The sequence below is a fragment of the Sceloporus undulatus genome, chromosome 3 (genome assembly GCF_019175285.1).
Source record: "Sceloporus undulatus isolate JIND9_A2432 ecotype Alabama chromosome 3, SceUnd_v1.1, whole genome shotgun sequence".
NCBI lineage: Eukaryota > Metazoa > Chordata > Lepidosauria > Squamata > Phrynosomatidae > Sceloporus > Sceloporus undulatus.
In genome coordinates this window covers 87,078,255-87,091,335 of record NC_056524.1, presented here as the reverse complement: position 1 = coordinate 87,091,335, position 13,081 = coordinate 87,078,255, and the positions used below count along the sequence as shown (strand labels likewise).

General features: G+C 37.3%; 1 protein-coding gene across 3 annotated transcripts in view; it reads left to right on the top strand.

The window, feature by feature from the left end:
- The window catches only part of BEND2 (BEN domain containing 2), a 25,881-nt gene extending 18,873 nt beyond the window's left edge, over positions 1 to 7,008 (top strand). For all 3 annotated transcript variants that reach the window (XM_042456413.1, XM_042456414.1, XM_042456415.1), the window contains 5 exons: positions 274 to 474; positions 3,179 to 3,300; positions 4,495 to 4,696; positions 5,728 to 5,931; positions 6,052 to 7,008. In XM_042456413.1, coding sequence (XP_042312347.1) covers positions 274 to 474; positions 3,179 to 3,300; positions 4,495 to 4,696; positions 5,728 to 5,931; positions 6,052 to 6,242 — 920 coding nt within the window. In that variant the 3' untranslated portion in view covers positions 6,243 to 7,008. The remainder of the gene's footprint in view (positions 1 to 273; positions 475 to 3,178; positions 3,301 to 4,494; positions 4,697 to 5,727; positions 5,932 to 6,051) is intronic.
- Positions 7,009 to 13,081: the final 6,073 nt, after the last annotated feature.

Below are 13,081 nucleotides of genomic sequence, written 5' to 3'. Positions count from 1 at the left end.
ATTAGGCATAATGAGTCCCACTGTCTGTAATGGCAGCATGGCTGCACGCATGTGCCACCACTTGGGCCAATAGGGGCTGTCCCTAATGGCAGCGCAGCCATGTGTATGCGTTGTGATTGGGGACAATGGGACTTGAGCATCAGCAGATTTTAGTATCCATGGGGGGAGTTCTGGAATGGATTCCCCCCTGGATACAGAGGGCCAACTGTACTAAGACACAGTCAGAGTGTAATTCTATTTATACTGTTACTTTGATATTTTTATTTCATCTAGAGTTTGTGGGTGATCCAAAACGGAATGTGAAGATCCTTGGAAACTATTTGATGAAAGCCAAACTAAAGACCAAACCAAAGTATGCTGCTCGCTACTTAGTCCGTCTCTTGTTCCCAAAAGAAACTTTGCTCTACAGTGTCATGGGTGCGAAAACACGAGGACGAAGGGCTCTAGATCAAAATAAGGTAGCTGCAATAAGAGGTATGTCACACTAGTGTAAAAGATCTTATTTTTTTATCTTCAATTATTCTTCATAGTAGCCCTTCAGAGAGCCAGCATGGTGTAGTAGTTTGAGTGTTGAACTATAGGGTGAAGCAGACCGGCCACTAGGAGCAGCCTCTGGCCAATCCAGCCATGATTGGGCCACAATAGGCCTGGGACTGTGGCAGCTGGACAGCTCACTCTCAGAGCGGGCTGCTGGTGCAGTCCAAAACAAGCCAGTGTCAGGACCTGTTTTTTGCTCTCCTTTTGTCAGCAGCTTCACACCATACCCCCAAAGTGCTCCATCTGTTTTGGGCCTATGACTCTGGAGACTAGGATTTGAATCCCTATTCAGCTATGGAAACCCATCAGGTGGTCTTGAGTAAGTCACACTCTCTCAGTCTCAGAAAGAGGCAAAGAAAAACCATCTCTGAATAAATCTTGCCAAGAAAACTCCAGAAAAGGGTCACCTTAGGGTCACTATAAGTAGGAAACAACTAGAAGGCTCATAACAATAGTTTTTCTGGGTCAATTTACACATTAATAGACAAAGGATATTCTATAACATTGTCTCATAACACTAAGGAGTGAAACAGGCCACCCCTGAGAGAGCCAGGTTGGAGCCATGGCAACCACATACTGTGATCCCGATCCGGCCAGAATCCAGCCCAAATAGAAGTGGCAGAAAGCTGCCCCTATTTGGGCAGGATTGAAGCTGCCCCATTGTTGCTTCAGCTGGCTTGGAGGCATGTGGCATCTAAACACCATACCCTCAAGTCCCCCCAAAGCCGCCCTGTGTGTAATTGCTGGCGTGTCTTCCAGGCGACTTGGGGGTGTGGGGCATATAAACGCCCCACACCCCAAGCTGGCTTGAAGCCATCTGAATCTGGCTATCTGTTCCAGCCCTAAGACAAGAATCATTTTGAGGGAAAAATCACTTTGTGCAATGACAGAACTCATTGAAAAATATAATAATACAGTGGGCCCTCTCCTTACACGGGGGATCCATTCCTGATCCTCCTGTGTAAGGGAAAATCTGCCTATGCTCGAGGCCCATAGGAGATAATGGGGCGTGTGCATGTGGCCATTGTTTTCCTCTCCGCACGGCTTCCAAGTAAGCTGGAAGCTGAGTAAAATGCATCCACGTATGGCGTGGGTGCACTATACTCAGCAAGGTAGAAAAATCTTGTTATTAGATGTATTGACTCAATCGAGAAATCTACAGCCCTAACTTTGCAAGACCTAAGCAGAGCTGTTGATCACTGGGGATCTCTTGTTCATAGAGGGGCTGTGCAGACCACCTTTAAGGGGCAGCATGCAGCCACTTCAGTTGCGCCGGATCGAGGCTGCAGCAACTGCACACCACGGCCCCAATCTGGCTTTTCCAGGGTGCAAAAATAAGCCGCAAAATGCACCGCAGCCTTAAGGCACTCCTTTGGTGCAATGTCATGTGGAGGCAACACCAGAGGAGTGCAGTGACACCGTGCACCATGTGGAGCGGCGTGCAACATCATGGTTCCTTAGGGTGGAGTTGGAGTGTGCGTCATGTGGACACCATGCCCCAACTCCACCCCCAGGCTGGCCTTAAAGGCCGGCCTGCACAGGGCGAGAGTCACCATAAGTCAAAGCTGATAGCAAATAAAAATAGTCAGTGGATGATACAAGGGTGCTGATTCTTTCACTACCACATGTAATCCAGATCGTTTAAGCACCTCCCCTTCTGTTCTTCAATTTTTTCTTAGCTTCTAATCTAATTAACTTCTACTCTAATATTACCTTTAACTAGCAAGCATTTGCTTACATAATAGTACATAATTACATCTTTATTTTATGACAGCATTATAAGAATTACATGTCAGTCCATTTTTGTGTTCCCATTTTTAATGTCTCTTCCAGTATTATGTGTTCTAATTACACTAACTGCAATACAAAGATTGTAGTTTATCTGCTCCACTCTTATTTACCTTCTGATATTTCCTAATTGTATAATCAAATACCATTCTAAATTGAGTATAAAATAGTGTTATTGCAGCTTAAGTTTTTGAACTTCACACCCTGCCTGTGAGTTAATAACAAAATTATAAGGGAGATTTTTGCAAATTAAATAGCGTTGGTCAATAATCCAGTATTTTCTTGTTTTTATTTTAACACAGAGAATGGAAGTGATTTTGTTGCAATTCACATCCTTAGCCTCCTGCTTTCTTTTTTGACATTGAGTAGAATGACACTTTAAATCTACAACAAATACTGGATGTTTGGAGGCCAATGGAATGCATAGTTCCAGTATAATTGTGGAAGTACACCCAGTAGTACTTATTAGCTAAACCAGTAGAGCCTTCTGTTTGCAAGTCTTTTTATATCTGGAATATTCCCTCCTCAGCTCCTGTCCCGTCCTACCCCAACCACATAGAGAAATTAGGCTTAGTCCTTCTTTCTTTTATTGCTGAAATACTGTGATTAAATCTGACCATAATCAAACAAGGCAGAAAGGGTAGTCATTTGGCTAGAATGCATCATTTTCATTAAAATTTCAGCTTACATTTACTCTCAAAAATTATTTTTTATGTTACTGAATTTGCTATATGGCCAACACAGCTACACCTGGATGTTCTCAAATGAGAAAGATTTTATAATTCAGTATAAAATGAAAGAATATTTATGATTGTATTCATTAGTTAATGAAAATCCTTTATTTTTAATCCAGAGTTTCTTACAACTTATTTTCCAACATATGATCTGAGTGAGCATGGAAGAGACTGGGAAACCTGTGTTACAAATGTAAATACAATGATCCGCTACTTACGTTATGAAACCAAAACAAACTCAGTAAGTGTTTTCCTTATATCAATTCCTCTTTAAATACATTACTATCTGACTATACAGAGATGTGCAACTTTGAACTCTTGCTGGCCACTTCAAGGCAGCAAATGCAGAAAAATTACTTAACACAGGAAGTGGCTGGTCCCTTCTGGAGCTGTTTTCTTTTAGTTTCTTTGAGGTTTGAAGGGCCTGCCCATTGTTAAAATGCCACATTTCATTTTGTAGAAGAAAGTGCATTTTTCATTATAAAATGTATGGAATGTCAGAAAGTTTTGGAATGGTTAAGAGCCATAAAAATAGCTTTTTGGAGCTCTATGCTATTTGTGGACCTCACTTTGCCCAACTCATTATATCAGTTAAGATTAAAATTAAAAATTAATAATTATCAGCATAATCTAAAAGAGCATTAAGAAAGTTTCAGGTTCATTTAAGCAAATTGAAATTATTTATAGCTCTTTGGTTATCAAAGTTGCATGTTGCTCAGAATATTTCAAATTAAATATTTCTAATTAAATATTAAAAAGATGTTTTCATTAGCTTTTAATAATGTGTTTTAATTTGTTGTGATTTCATTGTATAACTGTTGTTTAAAATTCTACATAACTGAGTATCTAAGGGCCTATACAGATTGGGAGAAAGGGGCAGACAGAGGCCACCCTTTTCTCCCCCAGATCATTGCCGCATCAGTTGCCTTCTTGGCTGCTGCCGAGGCACCATAAGCGCCCTGGAACGTTGCTGTGATGTCTCTTGTGAGCCACGCCATTTCAACACGGCGCACAAGCCACGTCATCATCGTGCTCACTGTGTAAATAGCAGCACACCAAGATGGCGCCTGCGGCACATAGTAGGGCTTGGGAGCATGCGGACACTCTACTCTCTCGAGCCCTACTTTTGGCCCCAGGCCAGCGCAAAACACCAGTCTACTGGGCCTAAGTTGACATAAAAGCAATTTGTGAACACTTTGAATGACCACTTTTGGTAGTATGACATTAGAAGCTCTTAAATTTCTGTCAAAAAGAGCAATAATATTCAAACTACCAAATTATTCAGTGAAAAGTAGTATGAGATAACACAATAGTAGACAGTATTATGGGATTGATCCATTTGGAAATATCTTCTTCATGGGAACTGTAGAAGTATTTTTCTGTATTTTACATTCAGTTCCAGAAATATTCATGCTTTTTGTTTTACCTCATTTAGGAAATCCTTAAAGGAAAAGAGAAACCTCCTGACACTCCAGGCAGATTGGTATATGTAGACTTAGTTGGTAGTGAGGATGAGAGTGAATTCAGTACCCAAACTAGCTCTAAATCAAACCAAATTCAGAATTCAGAATGGAATAACATGCCAGAAATTCTTGATCTGCCTTCTTCCAGTAAAGTGTCATCTTTAGAACCAATGGGTAAGCTGCCGAAGTGCTATTTTGTGTCATCTTCAAGACTGCACCAAAACATATTAAACCAGAGTTGTCTTGATGCCCATTGTCTACATAAAGACATCTTGATTTTGGGGTGGGGGAATGGGAGGGGTCTGTTTAAGAATGCAATAATTGTAGGGAGTTTTTCAACATTCTATTATTTTAATAATAATAATAATAATAATAATAATAATAATAATAATAATAAAATTTATTTCTGTACTGCTTTTCCGCAGTGATCAAAGCGGTGTACATAGTAAAATTATTAAAACAACATAAAATTAAAACCATATTACATTAATTACAATATACAATTAAAATCCAATTCATAGGCGTATGTAAGTGAGAGGAAGAAGGGGATTGAACATAACTTCAGTGTACATGGGGGAATGCTTGGTTAAAGAGAAAGGTTTTAAGTCTCTTTTTAAACATTTTCTCTTATCATGATTTAATTCAAACTACAAGCATGAAAGCAGATCTTTCTTCGTATGAAGCTATGGATATAAGAAAGCTATGTTTACTGGAGAGAGCCAGCATGGTGTAGTGGAATGAATAGTAGACTAGGATTCTAGGAAACCAGGGTTTAAATCAACATCATCTTGGTGTTTTACTGATTATAAACACTTTCCAAGATGTACATTCATTTATTATTCCCACCACAAGTACACCCTTTGAATCAATGGAAACTTAGCAAATCAGCATTTATATTCAGTGGATTCAAAGGTCTAACAATTGGGTTTATGTCCAAGAACCCAGAAAATGAGCATACCAAGCATGCATTCTTTGTGAAAATTAATGTATTTGAAATAATTTTACATTGTGTGCATTATGTTAGCGAACCACCTTTTTCAAAAACATAAAGATATATACAGAATGTTTTCTTGTAATAAGACAGTATTCCCTATATTTCAAGTAAATAATTTTAGGGGAAAGGTTTTAGGGGTAGGTTTTAACACAAGATCTCCCTATTCAAAGTGAGATTAATAGATTTCTAATCCTCGTTGCTTCCTCATCAGCGCACCTTGGGAATCCATCACGGAATGTTCAGCTGCCCTTTCCAGTTATCTGTGTTGCCAAGGGGAAATGTCGGCCAGAGCTTTCAGCACGTTACCTGATTCGCCATCTCTTCACAGAGGATGTCCTGGTTAAAAGCAATGTTTATGGCAACCTGGACCGTGGGACATATCCCTTAGACTGCAACAAAATCAATGCTCTCAGAGGTATGTAACCAATGAAGAGATTCAGGAAGTAGTCACAAGTCGGTATATATCTGAGGACTTTATAAGTTGATATAAACAAATATAAACAAATAATAATTTGCAACTTGTCTTTTTTATTAGACTTTCTACAAGAAAACTACCCATCTTTTGAACTGAAGGAAACTGGATATGACTGGAAAGCATGTGTTGCAGCTATAAACAGTACAATCCGCAGCCTGAGATTTGACCATAAAAGGGCTTTAGCTGGCATCCGAAACAACGTATTGGCTGAAACACCACTGCTGTCACAAAGTTCAAAAAGCCTTCTGTGAAGCCCTTCTGAAATATAAACGTACAAAAGCCTTCTCATTTGTCAGGCCAACTTGTGTTATATGTCTAGCCATTGCCTTGAACTCTGCTACAGCCGCAATAGACTTTTTTCAAGATGTGATGCAACTGTTCATTCTCAAATGTTGTCAGGGGAACTATTTTAATACTCTTAACAATGTAAAATTTAGCAGAGCTGAATAAGAACTTGGGTTTTATCTTCCTGTGACAATTATATTTTTGTTATAGATGATGAATAGTTAGAGAATCTCATTCTAGATATACCCACCCCCCCCCAAAAAAAAATATTTCCCCCAGGGTTGTATTTGTTAATGGAGAGTGCATATTTCAAAGAGGAATAATGGAAGCCCAAGAAGAACATATATGACCACAACATCGACATTTTCCTGACTTTTTGAAGAAACACAATTTTTCTACAATTCAGTTCAAATATTCCACTTGCTATGGATCTATACCACCACATAGTTTTTACTTGAATAGTAATCTTTTCACGTGGTTTCATAATTTTTAATTTGTGTTTCCAAATATTTGTGAAGGCTGACATGATACAGTCAGAAAATTTCTACAGTTTCATAAAGTGAATTATTTGGTCGGTATTAGGTCTGCCTAAACCACCTTAACTTTGAGGCAAATGGTAGGAGATGCACATCCTAGTAGATCTAATAACATCCTTCTGCATTTTACCAAAAATGATTAAATTTTCTCCTTTCATAGTACAATGCAACTTGATTGTGGAATAAAAGTATTGCTAAACCACGTTTTCTTGAAAGTAGAATCTTTTGATATATATTTTGGTTCTTTATGTCTATGTATACATATTTATTTCTGGTTTGCTTGATTTTTCTGCTTAGATACCCCCCCCCCCAAAAAAAAACCCTATGCTTTCAGACTTATTTGTTCAAGTTAACATCCACCCAGATAAGTCCTTAAACTGGGAATGAGTTTCTTGTTTTTGTCCAATATGAAGTTGGTCATTATTTTCAAAGTTACAATTTCCTATTTTTAACCTAGATATTAATTTGACCCTTAATTTCCCTTAATTTATGTTGTACAGAGTAGTAAACATGACTATTCACTTTTTTCCAGAACAGAATTTTTTAGTTCACTGTACTGGCTATGGCCTAAATCCAATTTATTCTAAATCTTTCATTTGCATTTGCATTCTTGCCAGTTCTGTCTAATTTTGATTTAAGATTTTGGACTTGTTAGTCCAGGCAGTGCTACAGCCCATTCATTAAATTCTGGTGAGACCATTTTTTTCAGGGGGAAGAGGTTGCAAGTAGCTATCTGTCTTTTGAATCTGACATCTCTGAAGAGGCTGGTTCTTTCTCCTGGGATTCTTAAATGTTACAGTAAATACCTTCATCAAAAAGTGAGACCTTTGGTCTTAAACAAGATTTTCAGGACTGGTTTTTTTACATGGGCACACTTCTAGAAGGTTCCTCTATTTCTTTGGGTCCAGATTTGCAGGCTGTATATTGGTTTTTTTTGACAGAAAATATGGTGTGACTGACAGTGTTATCTGGTGGCTTCCACATGAGTTGAGTAGTGAGTTTACCCTGGGTTGTAGTCGGAACTTCAAAGAGTTATCCAATGTGCTGAACCTTTTGTGGAGCAGATTTAGCACCTTAGATATCTCCTTTAAAATTCTAATTAAAATCCAGACCAGAATCACTCTCTGAGTTGGTTACACATGCACTATATTCAAGAAAAAACTTTGTATTAAGAATGAGTTAACCATGCTTTTTTGGAAAGTAAAACAGAATATAAATGTTAATAACAAAGAGAATCCCAGTTTAAAATAAACAGGGATAGAATTATGGCAAACCTGAATCAGATAGGTAGGTAGGTAGATAGATAGATAATAAGTAATTCTTTTAAGAATGAATTACAAAGTATTTTTACTCATCTCTTTTTGAAATGATGTGACTGTAAATTATAGATTGGATGAACATCAGTGGGATCAAGTTAGACAGAAATGACTTGTTTCTTTAATTTCAGGGGATGAATTCTAAGCATAACAAAATTTCAATCCACCCTATATGTTTACTGTATCAATCTGAGTCTGTTTAAATTAAAGATTTGGAGGGAATGGAGAAGAGAGCAAGCATCTACTACTGAGTAAAGAGTGTGTTTGAAGCAGTCTGACAAAGGATTTACAAATCATCTGCTCAAAACTCTCTGTTGGCAGTGTTTTATTCTGATGTATAATGCAACAGACTACATTTTTATTCTAGTTCTATGGTAAATGCTGACTAATTTCATCAAGATTTGCAACTATTTTAGACTTTCTATTCATGTGTTTAGCTTCTGGTATATCACCATTATGGACTAAACTCTAAATATTCCAGTAAGTGAATTTACTTTGGCTGAAGAACATTTTATCCTTAGCTTTGAAATGTTATTAATAGCTTTGAAATGTTATAATAATAATAATAATAATAATATTTATTTGTATACCGCCCTGTGGCGAACCAATCCGGGCGGTTGACAACAGTGATTATAACAGAGTAAAATATAAATTTAAAAACATTATAATCCCTCCCTCCTTATAAAAGTATTAAAAAATATAACAGATTAAAAACACAATATCAAAACATAAAATATAGTTAAAATCAGATAGATAGGTAGGTAGGTAGGTAGATAGATAGATAGATAATAAGTAATTCTTTTAAGATTCTTATTAATAATTACTTAGAACTCATAGCTTCATCTCTACATTCTGTAGTTTATTACCAGTTTATATTACAGTTTGAATCTCCCTTATTTGAAATAAGGGATGGGAAGTGTTTTAGATTTTAGATTTTTTTTGGATTTGGGAATATTTGCATATGCATATATTGGACATGGGACCCAGTTCTAAAAATGAAATTTATTTATGTTTTGCATACACCTTTTACATGCAGCATGAAGGTAATTTTTATACATAATATTTTAAATCATTATGTGCATGAAACAAAGCTTGTGTACACTGAACCTTCAGAAAGCAAAGGTGTCATGATTGCAAGAATTACATTATGTATATATTGGAATTGAGGTCATTTTGTTCAGGGTGCTATATTTCATCTCTCTGATTTCCATGGTAAAGGGATGAGTGAGATTGTGCCAGCCATAGCAATCCCAGGCAAAGATTTTGAACCCTTCTTTAGTATTTTTTTTTTAAAAAAAATTAGCACTCATGCACTTTGGAACATAATCAGAATGAATATTTTAAAAAGCAAATGCCACATGTTGTAAAATATAGGCGGCATCCAGACTGAGAAGACCAGAAAGTCCCAGATATTGTTCCTGTTCTTTCTGACTTGTTTGGTTTATCCCAGAATAAAGCTCCCAGTACAATCAGACATTTTATACCAGTTCCCCAGTTGCTTTGGTTTATTTCAGTATAAAATCAGCACAGGAGGAAATCCTGGGACTCTTCAATCAATCCGAATGTACTTGTAGAAGGTGGTCTTGTTTACCCTTTGCTTGAACAGCTGATGAGTAGAATGATTATTTTTTCACAGTTAACTGCTCTGTGCAGAATACATGATGATGAGAATCCAACCAGAAATACTGGGTAAGCAGTGCATCAGCAACATTTTCAGAGATCACTCCCTCCCCCAGTGAATCAATGTGACTTCGACAGTACATGAGAAATGCTCCTTCAGAAAGTCAAAAGCACCACTATGAAGGTCTTTTAAAATATAGGATAACTGAGATAACACTTGAATGCAACATTTTAGAGATAAATTATTTCAGAAATTATAATCTTGCACCTTGTTGGTACTATTAAGATGCCACTGAAAACATGTTTGTTTGTTTTTACTTTCAGCAGAAAAATCTTGAATTGGCCTTGTCTAATACATAGTATTCCCCTGCCCCTCACATACCTTTCCCTTGGTGATGTCCCTGAACCCAAATATTTCTAAAAGGGAGTTGATAATGGAAAAATAGTAAGTGGTTTACGAGGTGGAGTTTAAACTTGGGGTGTATTTGTCATGTTTTGTGGGATTTATATATATATTTTTAAAAAACCTAAAACATTACCAAACTTTAAAAGTGTGTATATTTAGGAATTAGATATTCCTGGAAAGCATGTGTTAACTGCTATGGGCAGTAAAGTCAACAATCTTTAGAATTTACATGATAGTAAAAAGCCTCAGCTGGAATGCAAAACATTTTTATCAACTGTAATCCCAAACATTCTCACAGTAAAAAAATATATGAAAGCAACACAGCCCAGTAGGCAACATTCCCAGCTGTACTAAAATGACACTCCTCATAAATCAAGTTAAAAATAGTATGAAAAGGGATTTAGTAGTATCTTTGAGACTGAAAGAAAGAAGGTGTTAACATGAGCTTTTGTACACTTGAGTCTACTTCCTCAGATGCATCGGGTGGGTGCAATAGGCTCAAGTCTCCAAAAGCTTATGGTGCCTGCTTTTTTTCTTTCAGTTAATCTCAAAAGTGCATACTGATTTTCCAGACTAACACAGCTATGTCTTTGAATTCTAGTTTAAAATAGGTTACAGAAGCAGCCAAAAACAGCACAGTAATACAAGCGATGCTAACTTTGGGGTAGATAAAAATAATGCAGTTTTAAAAAAACAATTATATATTGCATCTCTAAGGATAGCCAACTTTAAAATCAAATTTGTATTATGAACAACCATGATAAATTCTAATAATCAAACTAAATCATGTCCATTTTTCCATCATTAATTTAAAAGCATTTTTAAAAAAGAATCCACTAAAAGACCTCCGCCTGATACACATATGAGAAAGTCATTGCAAAATCCGGAATATGGATAATTTTATTCTATTGCGTTATCTCCAATAACTTTAATTCGGCCATATGGTAAACTCCGAAAGTAGTCAAGAAGATGAATTCCATATATAATCAAGTTATGGGATGTTATTGATAGTATTGCAGTAAATAGCATCTGTGAGCGGTGCTTTCTCAGTCACAGGAATCCATAGTTCTTGTAGATGAAAAGTAAAATAGAAACTTTGAAAAATACAACACTAAAAAGAAGGGGAAGGTTTTCCAATAAACTCAAGCCTTTGGGATGTGAATTCACTCTGCAGCCATTATAAACCATATGCCTGAACTGCTAGGCTTAAGAAACCTGATATTAATCCAGGAGATTTTACAGGTGTGAAATTAGTCTCAAGGGGCTCTCAGTATTGCCCAACAGCACAACAGAACAAAACATATGAATGTAAGGGAAAGAAATATAATAAAACCTTTGGACTCTGATCCAAATCGCTCATAAAAAGGCATTTATGAGAACTTGGTGCCCCAGAATATGGTTCTCATTCAAACATACACCGCAGCGATAGTAATGCAGTATAGGTAGGCAGTACCCATATTCAGATACAGATGTTGATGTGCATATGATTTATACTCACATCTCATGTTCCAGCAGCAGATGATGTACATATGGATCTCCTTGTTGGTTTGAGAGGCAGTTCAAACAGTACCTATTTTCTAGTTGGGTTGTGGAGAGATGTGTGCAGCTGGGAGAAATTGACCTAGACTCAACAAAGCAAGGTTCTCTTTTCTCTGTTCCTGTGGGTACTAGAGGCCATCAACCCAAGTCTATCATATTGCACAGCAGAGGGCTTTGTAGACAGATCTTCGGAGCCCTCTTGATCAATGAACATGTAGCTAAGTAAATGCTTAGCCTCTGAAGGAGAGTCTAGGAATCACAGAGCAAAGCTCCTGTCGTGAAGGAATACACAGTTAAGAAACCCTGAGAGATGTCCATCCAACCTCTGTTTTAAAATCTCTGAAGAAAGAGACCTCAAACAGCCAAAAAGACAAACAAATGGGTTTTAGAACAGATCATACCTGAACTCTCTCTGAAGGCAAAGATGAGGAAATTGAGGCTGCATACTTTGGCCACAGCATGAGAAGGTATGATGCATTAGAAAAGATAATAATACTAGGAAAGGTAAAGGGAAACAGTAAGAGACGAAGACTGCATGACCGATGGTTAGACTCAATGAGAGAGGCCACGGGTCTGAGCCTGCAGGACCTAAGCAGAGCCATTGAGGACAAGGGGGCTTGGAGTTGTCTCATCCACAGAGTTGCCATGAGTCGAGGATGACTCGGGGGCAGTTAACAAACAAACAACAAGATGTAGTTCATTACATTCATTCTTCTTGAAATTCATTTTCTTCTTTGTGGTCTCTGTGCCTCACATAAATGGGTGAGTTTGCAAATGGGTTCCGCACCTGTGCAAAGACCTTATTTGGAACCTTCTAGAACTTGACAGAAACTCCACCCATCCTGCATACTGTACATATCCTAGCCTGCCAAGCTACCATCCCCTCAGTTTCCCTCCATTCGTCAGCACAGCAACATTGTTCAGTTCTCGCTTAGCAGAGTAGGACCTCCTGTCTTCATAGTCTCCTCTTTTTACTTCAGTACCTCACACATGTTAAATCCCGTTCATGTCTCTGATTTTATTGCCTGCTTCTTATATTATACATCAGTATATATTTCATTTGCTTTTTCTAAAGTAACAGGAATATTGATGCATTGGCGATGCAACATTTGCATTTGCTAGTTGTATTTTTTGTTGTCATCCAGCAATAGAGGAAGACAGAAGACAGGAAAAACACAGCATTACTAAATGCTTTTACTACATCATTACTAAGTGTTACAACAAATATTTCAAGACCCAAGATAAAGAGAAAGGTCAAAATTCCTATATGCTAGAACAGCTGAGCAACATCTGGAGTCAGCTTACATGATTTAAAAGTGATATATGTTGAGAAATTAATACTTTGCCAGATAATATAGTGCTGCTGAATTAGGAAATATATGAGTGTG